Source organism: Callithrix jacchus, chromosome 3 (genome assembly GCF_049354715.1).
Source record: "Callithrix jacchus isolate 240 chromosome 3, calJac240_pri, whole genome shotgun sequence".
Lineage (NCBI taxonomy): Eukaryota > Metazoa > Chordata > Mammalia > Primates > Cebidae > Callithrix > Callithrix jacchus.
Genome location: NC_133504.1, coordinates 76,573,794 through 76,586,822, shown reverse-complemented (window position 1 = coordinate 76,586,822; position 13,029 = coordinate 76,573,794). Strand labels below are relative to the sequence as shown.

General features: G+C 39.4%; 1 protein-coding gene across 1 annotated transcript in view; it reads right to left on the bottom strand.

Annotated features, from left to right (window-relative positions):
* The window catches only part of TNIP3 (TNFAIP3 interacting protein 3), a 62,268-nt gene that overhangs the window by 4,562 nt on the left and 44,677 nt on the right, over positions 1-13,029 (bottom strand). Inside the window, exon 11 of the mRNA XM_035293031.3 lies at positions 11,803-11,863. Within this exon, the coding sequence (XP_035148922.1) occupies positions 11,803-11,863 (61 nt within the window). The remainder of the gene's footprint in view (positions 1-11,802; positions 11,864-13,029) is intronic.

The following is a 13,029-nucleotide window of genomic DNA, read 5'->3' as shown; positions in this document are numbered from 1 at the left end:
CATCTGTATTGACCACTCAGAAAATAGTTAAGAAATAAATTTTATAAAAGAAAAACATTTTTAATACTTTAGCCATCTGTACTGAAAATTATACTAAGCACTGTCTCTAAATTTCTTCTGTTTATTACATCTCTTAAGTATCATTTACTATTTACAGGGGTTTCTTTGTTTTTTCATAGTGACAGGAAAAAATAAAGTTGAATTTTGAAAAAAATTCAACTAATCCAGCCATTTTGCTAACATAAAAATTATTTGTAATGCCAAGATATAAAGGCAGTTATAAAAAGACATAAACTGAGAAATAAAGATAGAGTATTGGCTTTCAGGACAGCACCATCAGAATGTGTTTTAATAAAGTACATGCCAGCTATAATACAATTACATTTTACTTAATATATAGCTGAGAATAGTCCATATTTCTTAGTGATTACAATTTGGGCTTTGGAGCCAGACTGCCTGGGCTTGCCTATGTCCTTGTCAATAACTAGTTGTATGGACTTGGATGAGTTATATTATTTCTCTGTGCCTCCGTTTTCACATTTATGAAACAAGGATGACATTAGTACTGTTTAATAAGGTGCCATAAAGTTGTGATAAGGTAATAGATATAAAGCACCTAAAATAATTTCTGGCATATGGCTGGTGTTATAAGTTGAATAGTGTCTCCCTCAAAAGATGTATTTCTGCCCTAAATCCTGGAACCTGCAAATATGTTTTTCTTGGAAGTCTGATTACATCTTAGCCCTGTAATCAGGTTGAGAAGGGGTCATACTGGATTAAGGTGGGCCTTAATCAACTATGACTGGTGTACGTGAAAGAAGAGGAAAATGTGGACACAGAAGGAAGATGGCCATGTGAAGACTAAGGCAGAGATGGCAGTGATGCTGCCACTAGTCAAGGAACACCAGGAGTTACCAGAAGCTAAAAGAGGCAAGGAAGTCTCCTCCCCTAGAGGATTTGGAGGGAGCATGACCTGCCAACACCTTGATTTTTGGATATGTAACCTCTAGAGCGATTAAAAAAAAAAAGGTTTTCTATTTTAAGCCACCCAGTTTGTGGTATTTTGTTATGGCAATCCTAGGAGACACATCCTGTCAGTATTCATTCAATTGGTTGTTACTAGACATTAGTAAAAGATAATTATAGTATTTAGGCTTTGATCTTCTATATTGTAAAGAAATAATTTCACAGCACAAATTCACATGCCTACATTTTATGCCCCTCTAGATACATACATTAAGAATCCAGCTCTGGCTCATTAGACAAAGCCTAACTCTACACCCTTTGAAAAATTTGGAATGTACAGAAGTGACTAGCATGCAAGGCAATCAGAAACCTTAGTTTTTTAACATTTCAGAAAGGAAGAAGCAAACAACATGCTTTTCAAGGTTATACTAACTCTGTTATGCCATAATTGTTCTAGAAACATGGAAGTCATTTTGCATCTCATTCTGATAACAGATGAAACAAGATGAAAATGTTCTTTGTAAAACCACATGTTTTTAAACAAAAATTGTAACCCATTAGTATCTGTGGACTTCAGTGTATTTCAAACCCCATTATTTAATGCTATGCAGAGAGAAAGTGAATCTCACATGTGTTGAAATTATTCAAAACCCTTTAATTAAAATCTTAATTTTGGAAAGAAGGGTTGATTTTCAATGTGTCTTCAAAACATTCTAAAATAACCAGACAGTAACTGAGAGAAAAGCTGGAAATGAGTTGACTGGAACGCTGTGTGACATGGAACTCAGCACCTACCACCCTCAGTTCCTAGTCAGGAAACCCTTCACTAGGGTCCCTACATTATAGAGGACTCTGCTGTGACCCTCGTCCAGCCATACCCTTCCTCACAATGTGAGCAACACTTCCTCCAGAACAAGGTCCTAGCACCCAAATGCACACCCCCAAAGTCGCTGCCCAAGTGATTCTGGGCCTGCTTCCAAGACTCATGTGGTCCTCTTTCCAGCCTGAAGGCTGGCAAAAGAGTGCTGATTGTATAGTAGTGAGGGGTGTATGAACAAGGTTGGGATGTGCCAGCTGGGCAGTCTTCAAGTCTGCACTCAAGAGTCCTTATGGTGGGAAGGTGGGGAGAAAAAGTGGAGGGTCCCAGGCAGGTCAGGGCTTAGGTCTCTCTGTGCCACCATGTCCTGTCACAGACTGGTTTTGAATCTGAGCATTGTAAATTATATTTTGGTTTTCCATGCATGTTTATCAAGGCAGAAGGATAGATTATATTTTAACAGTTGATTCGTAAGATTTACACATATAGAATGTAGCTCTCCACTTATTCTTGCTCCAGGTCCCAGAAATGTTAGAGGAGGATTTGGTATCATTTAAATTTAATCACTCATTGTCTGCCATATCTTTTAAAATGTATGAAGTTACTTCTTTCTTTCTTTCTTTCTTTTTTAAGATAGTCTTGCTCTGTCACCCAGGCTTGAGCACAGTGGCATAATTTCAGCTTATTACAACCTCAGCCTCCCGGGCTCATGCCATCCTCCTACCTCAGCCTCCCAAGTAGCTGAGACTATAGACACATGCCACTATGCCTGGCTAATTTTTATAGTTTTTTTGTAGAGACAGTTTTACCATGTTTCCCAGGCTGGTCTTGAATTCCTGGGCTCAAGAAATCAGCCTGCCATCGCCTCCCAAAGATCTGGGATTATAGGCATGTGCCACCATGCCTGGCCTTAAACCAGTGATTTCTTAATTATCAATACCACAAAATTATTTTATGAGAATTCTGAGCAATTCAGTTACACCAACAGATTAAAAGGACTTTTCTAGGAGAGTTTTTCAAGATGGCGCGGTAGGAACAACTCGGGATTGCAGCTCTCATTGAAGGCGCAGAGGCTGAGTCCTAGCCGCATTTCCAGATGGATCTTTGTTGCCCACAGAACGGGGAAATTCCCAGGTGTAGGAGAGTCACGGGAAGCCAGCGCAGCCCTCTTGGCTTGCCCTGGCGGTTTCAGCCGGCACCGCAGCACAGCGACACCCCGCACAAAACGCGCTGATCTGGGTGCCCTGTTAAACCAGCAATCTGATATTTGGGAGGGCAGATTAGCATATCCATCTGATTAAACGGGACTTGGACAGTGAGCCAGACAAGGAGATTCCTGGGAAGTGACATTTGAGCCGGTGCAGTGGGCCCCTGCACAGGAAATCACACAGATCCCGGTGCCCTACCAGCAGGCGACTAAAACACCAGGGAGAGAGTCATCCATTTAACTTAAAAAAAAAAAAAAAGAGGGAGAAAGGGCTCTGAGGCAGGGAGCCAGGTGACCAGGCTCGGCAGGTCCCACCCCTACAGGGACAAACAAAACGGCGATTTGAAACGCTCAGGGTTGAGAGTTTCACTGCAGGCACAGCTGAATACAGGACTGTGCAGCTCCATCGGGGAGGGGCGTCCACCACTACCAAATCATTCCACCCCTACTGAGGTACACGCCCATTGCTGATGCAGCCTGCCATTGCCAAGGCAACTCGCCATAACAGAGAGATTCCACCAAGAAGGCAGAGCCCACAACAGCAGGGCAGAGCCCATGGGCAACAGGGTGGAGTCCAGGACAGAAGGGCAGAGCCCACAGCAGCAGGGTGAAGCCCACAGCAGCAGGGCGGAGCCCACAGCAGCAGGGTGAAGCCCACAGCATCAGGGCGGAGCCCACAGCAGCAGGGACGGGAGTGGACCTCAGCAGTCATACAGCAGAGGGGCTAGACTGTTAAAAGGAAAACTAAGTAACAGAAATACTTCAGCATACACTCAGAGACCCAATCGAAAAGCCAGCAACTACTCAGACGACAGGTGGATAAATCCACAAAGATGGGAAGAAAACCAGTGCAAAAAGGAGGCAAACACCCGAAACCAAAACACCTCGCCTCCTACAAAGGACCAAAACTCCTCACCAACAAGGGAACAAAGCTGGAAGGAGAATGAGTGTGACGAAATGATGGAATCAGACTTCAGAAGGTGGATAATGAGAAACTTCTGTGAGCTAAAAGACCATGTTCTAAATCAATGCAAAGAAACTAAGAACCTTGAAAAAAGATTTGAAAAAAGATTCAAGGAAATGATAACACAAATGGATAACTTAGAGAGGAATATAAATGAATTGAAGGAGCTGAAAAACACAACACAAGAACTTTGCAAAGCATGCACAAGTTTCAACAGCTGAATTAACCAAGCAGAAGAAAGAATATCAGAAGTTGAAGACCAACTCAACGAAATAAAACGAGATACCAAGATAAGAGAAAAAAGTGCAAAAAAGAATGAACAAAGTCTCCAAGAAATGTGGTACTATGTGAAGATACCTAACCTACGTTTGATAGGTGTACCAGAATGTGACGAAGAGAATGAATCCAAGCTGGAAAATACTCTTCAGGATATTATCCGGGAAAATTTCCCCAACCTAGCAAGGCAGGCCAATATTAAAGTCCAGGAAATACAGAGAACACCACAAAGATATTCCGCAAGAAGAGCAACCCCAAGGCACATAATCGTCAGATTCACCAGGGTTAAAATGAAGGAGAAAACACTAAGAGCAGCCAGAGAGAAAGGTCGGGTCACCCACAAAGGGAAGCCCATCAGACTCACAGCAGATCTCTCAGCAGAAACTCTACAAGCCAGAAGAGAGTGGGGGCCAATATTCAACATCCTTAAAGAAAAGAACTTTCAACCCAGAATTTCATATCCAGCCAAACTGAGCTTCATAACTGAAGGAAAAATAAAATCCTTTGCAAACAAGCAAGTACTCAGAGATTTTGTCACCACCAGGCCTGCTTAACAAGAGCTCCTGAAAGAGGCACTATACATAGAAAGGAACAACCAGTACCAGCCATTCTAAAAACATACCAAATGCTAAAAAGCATCAACAAAAAGAAGAATCTGCATCAACTAACGGGCAAAACAGCCAGCTAGCATCAAAATGGCAGTATAAAATTCACACATAACAATATTAACCCTAAATGTAAATGGGCTAAATGGACCAATCAAAAGACACAGACTGGCAAATTGGATAAAAAGTCAAAACCCATTGGGGTGCTGTATCCAGGAAACCCATCTCACATGCAAGGATACACAAAGGCTCAAAATAAAGGGATGGAGGAAGATTTACCAAGCAAATGGAGAACAAAAAAAAAGCAGGAGTTGCAATTCTCATCTCTGATAAAATAGACTTTAAAGCAACAAAGATCAAAACAGACAAAGAAGGTCATTACATAATGGTAAAAGGACCAATATAACAAGAAGAGCTAACGACCCTAAATATATATGGACCCAATACAGGAGCACCCAGATATATAAAGCAAGGTCTTAATGACTTACAAAGAAACTTAGACTCCCACACAATAATAGTGGGAGACTTTAACACTTCACTGTCAATATTAGACAGATTAACCAGATAGAAAATTAACAAGGATATCCAGGGCTTGAACTCAGACCTGGAACAAGCAAACCTGATAGACATTTACAGAACTCTCTGCCCCAAAACCACAGAATATACATTCTTCTCAGCACCACATCACACCTACTCTAAAATTGACCACATAATAGCAAGTAAAGCACTCCTCAGCAAATGCAAAACAACTGAAATCATAACAAACAGTCTCTCAGACCATAGTGCAATCAAGTTAGAACTCAGAATTCAGAAACTAACTCAGAACTGCACAGCGTCATGGAAACTGAACAACTGGCTCTTGAATGTCGATTGGATAAACAATGAAATGAAGGCAGAAATAAAGAAGTTCTTTGAAACCAACGAGAATGAAGACACAACATACCAGAATCTCTGGGACACATTTAAAGCAGTCTCTAGAGGAAAATATATAGCAATAATGCCCACATGAGAAAAGTGGAGAGATCCAAAATTGACACCCTATCATCAAAATTGAAAGAGCTAGAGGAGCAAGATAAAAAAAACTCAAAACCTAGCAGTAGACAAGAAATAACTAAGATCAGAGCTGAACTGAAGGAGATAGAGACACGAAAAACCCTTCAAAAAATCAATAAATCCAAGAGCTGGTTTTTTGAAAAGATCAACAAAATAGACAGACCACTAGCCAGACTGATAAAAAAGAAAAGAGAGAACAACCAAATAGATGCAATAAAAAACGATAAAGGGGAAATCACCACAGATTCCACAGAAATTCAAACCATCATCAGAGAATACTACAAATAACTCTATGCACATAAACTAGTAAACCTAGAAGACATGGATAAATTCCTGGACATCTGTGTCCTCCCAAGTCTAAACCAGGAGGAAGCCGAAACTATGAACAGACCAATAACAAGGTCTGAAGTTGAGGCAGCAATTAAGAGCCTACCACACAAAAAAAGCCCAGGTCCAGATGGGTTCACAGCTGAATTCTACCAGACACACAAAGAAGAGCTGGTACCATTCCTTCTGAAACTATTCCAAATAACCCAAAAAGAGGGAATCTTTCCCAAATCATTTTATGAGACCAACATCATCCTGATACCATAACCCGGCAGAGACTCAACAAGAAAAGAAAACTTCAGGCCAATATCCATGATGAACATAGATGCAAAAATCTTCAATAAAATACTGGCAAACCGGCTGCAACAGCACATCAAAAAACTTATTCATCATGATCAAGTAGGATTCATCCTGGGGATGCAAGGCTGGTTCAACATACGCAAGTCTATAAACGTAATTCACCACATGAACAGAACCAAAAACAAAAACCACATGATTATCTCAATAGACGCAGAGAAGGCATTTGACAAGATTCAACAGCCTTTCATGCTAAAAACCTCAATTGATGGAACGTATCTCAAAGTAATAAAAGCTATTTAAGACAAACCAACAGCCAATATCTTACTGAATGGGCAAAAACTGGAAGCATTCCCTTTGAAATCTGGCACTAGAAAAGGATGCCCTCTCTCACTACTCCTATTCAATATAGTACTGGAAGTTCTAGCCGGAGCAATCAGGCAAGAAAAAGAAATAAAGTGTATTCAAATAGGAAAGGAGGAAGCCAAATTGTCTCTATTTGCAGATGACATGATAGTATATCTAGAAGACCCCGTCGTCTCAGCCCAAAAACACCTGAAACTCATAAGTAACTTCAGCAAAGTATCAGGATATAAAATCAATGTGCAAAAATCACAAGCATTCCTATTCACCAATAACAGACTTAAAGAGAGCCAAATCAAGAACGAACTGCCATTCACAATTGCTACAAAAACAATAAAATACCTAGGAATACAACTTACAAAGAATGTAAGGGACCTTTTCAAGAAAAACTACAAACCACTGCTCAACGAAATAAGAGAGGACACAAACAGATGGAGAAACATTCCATGTTCATGGTTAGGAAGAATTAATATCGTGAAAATGGCTATACTGCCCAAAGTAATTTACAGAATCAACACTATCCCCATCAAGCTACCACTGACTTTCTTCACAGAACTGGAAAAATCCACCATGAACTTCATATGGAACCAAAAGAGAGCCCGCATAGCCAAGTCAATTTTAAGCAAAAAGAAGACAGCAGGAGGCATCACACTACCAGACTTCAAACTATACTACAAGGCTACAGTAATCAAAACAGCATGGTACTGGTACCAAAACAGAGATATAGAACGATCGAACAGAACAGAGGCATTGGAGGCAACACAACATATCTACAACCATACAATCTTTGATAAACCTGACAAAAACAAACAATGGGGTAAAGGATTCCCTGTTTAACAAATGGTGTTGGGAAAACTGGCTAGCCATGTGCAGAAAGCAGAAACTGGACCCCTTCCTGACACCTTACACTAAAATTAACTCCAGATGGATTAAAGACTTAAACATAAGACCTGGCACCATAAAAACCCTAGAAGAATATCTAGGCAAAACCATTCAGGACATAGGAATAGGCAAGGACTTCATGACCAAAACACCAAAAGCATTGGCAACAAAAGCCAGAATAGACAAATGGGACCTAATCAAACTCCACAGCTTCTGCATGGCAAAAGAAACAGTCACTAGAGTGAATCGGCAACCAACAGAATGGGAAAAAATTTTTGCAGTTTACCCATCTGACAAAGGGCTGATATCCAGAATTTACAAAGAACTCAAACAGATTTACAGGAAAAAAAACAAACAAGCCCATTAAAAAATGGGCAAAGGATATGAACAGACACTTTTCAAAAGAAGACATATAAGAGGTCAACAATCATATGAAAAAATGCTCATCATCAGTGGTCATCAGAGAGATGCAAATCAAAACCACATTGAGATACCATCTCATGCCAGTTAGAATGGCGATCATTAAAAAATCTGGAGACAACAGATGCTGGAGAAGATGTGGAGAAAAGGAACACTTTTACACTGTTGGTGGGAGTGTAAATTAGTTCAACCATTGTGGAAGACAGTGTGGCGATTCCTCAAGGCCTTAGAAATAGAAATTCCATTTGACCCAGCAATCCCATTACTGGATATATATCCAAAGGACTATAAATCGTTCTACTATAAGGACACATGCATACGAATGTTCACTGTGGTACTGTTTACAATAGCAAAGACCTGGAATCAACCCAAATGCCCATCGATGATAGACTGGATTGTGAAAATGTGGCACATATACACCATGGAATATTATGCAGCAATCAGAAATGATGAGTTCGTGTCATTTGTAGGGACATGGATGAATCTGGAGAACATCATTCTCAGCAAACTGACACAAGAACAGAAAATGAAATACCACATATTCTCACTCATAGGCAGGTGAGGAAAAGTGAGAACACATGGACACAGGGAAGGGAGTACTACACATCGGGGTCTATTGGGGGGAATGGAGAGGGACAGCGGTGGGGGGGAGCTGGGGAGGAATAGCCTGGGGAGAAATGCCAAATGTTGGTGAGGGGCAGGAATGCAGCAAAACACACTGCCATGTGTGTACCTATGCAACTATTTTGCACGTTCTGCACATGTACCCCAAAACCTAAAATGCAATAAAAAAGAAAAAAGAAAAAAATACATAATAAATAAAAAATAAAAGGACCTTTCTAATTAAATAAATCCCAAACCAGCAAAAACCACTAGTTAAATTAAATAATGACATAAACGTCATTTGTGACAAAAGTGATTTCAGAGTTCTTGACAACTCTTATGACATGGCTTGAGCTATGAAATACATTATCTGTGGAAGTTAGTAAAGGAGCCACAGGAATCCCAAACAGGTAGATTTTTGAATAAGGAATTTTTTGGTGGTGCTCTAACCATGATCGGCCCTCTTCCCTGCTGCAGGCCAGCCATAGTTAGCACAGAACTGTGTTGGTACAGAGAGAAATAGGTTTCAAATGACAACATACCCCTGGTAAGGTTCCACCAGGGCTGTCCATGCACAGATTAGTTCATCACATATTTATTATACACTTACTCTTATATAGTACTGTGCCTGGTACTTGTGATATTCTATATGTCAAATGAGTAGCATGCTGTGAGTTCATATGAAGATGAGATTATTGACGGTTAAATGCTAGTCATATTATTATCTATGTTAGAGCCCCATTCTCATTTTTATAATTTTAGAAAATTTTAATAAAGTGAGAGGGATACAGTAAGGGGGACACTGCACTATGTAATTGAAGACACAGGTTTTAGAATCCTATATGTTTAACCATCTAATCCCACACTAAATTTTATTAAATGTGTGATTTAGGCATGTTACTTAAATTCTCTAAGCCTCAGTTTCCTAGTGTGTAAAATAGTGCAAAACAAAACCCACGTTATAGCATTGTGAAGATTAAAATAAACAATGCTTTAAAAACAGGCTGGGTGTGGTGGCTCACAACTGAAATTTCAGCACTTCGGGAGCCCAAGGAGGGAGGATCGCTTGAAGCCAGGAGTTTGAGACCAGCCTGGGCAACAGGCTGGGGATGGAGCAAGACTCCATCTGAACAAAAATACAAAAATAAAAATAAAAATTAGCTGGGCATGGTGGTTCATGCCTGTAGCCCTGGCTATTCATGGGGCTGAGGTGCGATGATTTCTTGAGCCTAGGAGTTCAAGGGTAAAGTAAGCTTTAACCACATCACTGCACTACTCCAGCCTGAGTGACAGAGTGAGACTATCTCAGAAAGCAAAACAAAACTTAGGTTGCTACATCATAGAGATTCTTTGGTTGTAGTTTTACATCTGTAGACACAATTACATGGTATGTTTATACATCACAAAGCTCACTACATTTTTCCTAGGTAGACAAAAATGAGTAAGACTCATATACTGACTACAAAATTTCATTATTGCACACTCTGTTTAGTTTCTCAATGTCATCACAATTTATTTCTATTTTATGTAATCATTAGCTTCCGTAATATTGGTCCAGGAAGAATCCAATAATGATATACAAATGACCTTATGGTATTATTAAATTCCGTACTAAGTAATTGTATTTTCTAGTGATTAAACTCCAATTGAGAAAAAAATATCTTTAATAGTCATTTCGAAGCAATGTAAAATGGAAAATTATAATTGGGTAGTAATTCTGCTGTTATACAATAATAGCTTTTAAAATTGCAGATATTATGCAACACTCATTCTGGTTAACGGTATGCCTTTCTAATAAAATGACTCCATCGTGGTTGGAACTCAAGAACCTCATTAAAACCACTGATTATATTTGTAGTAGACAGCAAAGAAAAAATAGTCCTACAGTGTTTTGATAAATACCTGGACATTTTATTATGGAGTTCTCACATTTCATAGTTATTTTCTATGATGCTGCTATAATCTATGGCCTTGTGCCCTCCGAGTGCTGCTGTGTTAAACTGTCCAGATTGTGTTGTAGAATGTCAGCAGGCTCCATTCACATAGCCTCCCGTGATGAGCCCATTAACTTGTAAAGTTCACAACCTGCAAAACTACATGTGATATCCCTGGCTCCCTGTTTACACTCCATAACAGACTCCTTGTATTAAACACTAGATTTCTACAATCTTAGCTCTGACTTCAAACGAGATCAAATTTCAAGAACAGCCTGAAATTAGACTATAGCTCATCTTCAGAATTTTTAAATAGATTCAAATCTCTGAACATTAACGAGTTGGAGTCCCAGGTGTGCGTTATATGAGACTTTAAACATGTAGCAGACATGTCTAACTTTTGATTATGTATATGTGATGAGACCAGGAGTGGGATTTTGATTATAGCTCAGTTTATACAGCCCGCTTCTGAGTGGCCTCCTGGGACCATAGAAACAGACTCTAGAAAGAAAAAAGAAAACGTTAAACCAATGAAAAATAAGATTTAAAAAAATACTCTTAGTTGTGAGTACTTCATAAGTGACTTTAGTTTTTCCCAGCATACTTTGAGGTGGGCATGTGGGCAACCCTGGCCTAAACTAAGAGCTCTGCCTTGTAGTCTGACATTTAGTCATAAGGGAACACAGTTCTGTCTGCCTGCCAGTGACATTTAAAACATCTGTCTAGCAAACTCAACCTGGAATAGTGGGTGTGCATCTGCGCTTTGTAGTACAATTGCAGAGCTTTGTTGTTCTTATAATACAGCTCTGCTTACAGTTTTCGTTTCTAACCCCAGATGGAATTCTGACTCTGAGACTGAAAAAGGAACAGAAGCCAGAATTGAGGTTCATGTGTTTCTGCATTTGTACATTTTCTTTGTCTTAAGGAGTTCAATTTAACCCCAGATGCATCAAATTAAAATTATGTATGTAACACAACTTTATAGTAAGTCCTCCCAAGTACGAATGAATGTATATTGAGTAAACATCCCAGAAAGATCCCATTAAGATGTAAACATGAAAGGATGCTCAATACAGCTGTGGGCTTACCATTTGCCTTGTGTTGTACATCTGGCGGAAGCTGGTCAAGAGCATACCACTGATAGTCTGGCTGTGTGGAACAATAAAACATTATTATAGCAATATGGACTTCAAACCAAACATAGTGGCAAGTCAAAAATACAATTAGGCTATGTGGTTTTTATTAAGCAGGCAACACAAAGTAATTTCTATTCAAGCCTATTGCAAACCTCACTCATCCTGCTTACCCCCAACTCACTGCCATCATCTCTCCCTGTCCCCTCTTAAATCCACTCTGTCTTTGGCCAGAATTTCTACTACTTTGAGGTTGTGACCTGTTTTCTCTCTTTCTTTCTTTCTTTCTTCTTTCTTTCTTTCTTTCTTTCTTTCTTTCTTTCTTTCTTTCTTTTCTTTCTTTCTTTCTTTTTCTTTCTCTCTTTCTAACAGATGTGTTTTGAATATCTGCAGAAGTATAAACACTTGTAAAACTTACTACAGCCCTTCATTAAAACAAAGCAACTTACCTTCAACAAATACTCTTTTTGAGACCCTCACACTAGAAGCAATGAGAAGGCCAGGAAAAAAAAAGTTTAATACAAGTTTTTAATGGTTTAAGGAAGAAATCTAAGCTCTTAAATGGGGATGTGGCATTGATAGAAGTTCAGGATGCTGAAGAAGAGCAAATCTTTCCCTTTCTGCTATTCTGAAGAACCAATTCAGCAGAACCTATGCTCTAAAGAGCTCATATAGTTTAGTCTACAGAGATGAGATTTTTTCTTTTGGGATTTTTCTCCTAGGTTTACACCAGTTAAGAACAGCTAGATATTTAATGTCTAACAAATGGCATTGAATAAATAATAAACCATATGCCTAAATTATCAAGATAGCTCCAAGGCCAGCATCTCTGTACTTAACCCCCAGTTATACAGCAATCTCAGCTTTACCTGTCAACAAAGCACATCTGTCTTTCTGCTCTGAATGCTCACCCCTGCCTCCTACTTCTCCACAAGACACAGATATATATATATATATATATATATATATATATATATATATATTTGTTCTGTAATTCAGTTATCTCCTAAAAATAACTTGAGGAAAATTTTTCTAACATGAGCCGACAGGGACAATTTACAAGTCACTAGAAGTAGTCCGGAAAGTTCACTTACTCAACAAGACACTGAGAAATGCTGGTTTTAGTACAGTTTGACCCCAGTGTACCCCTACTCTACACACCTAGGCTTTTGGCTCCTCTGG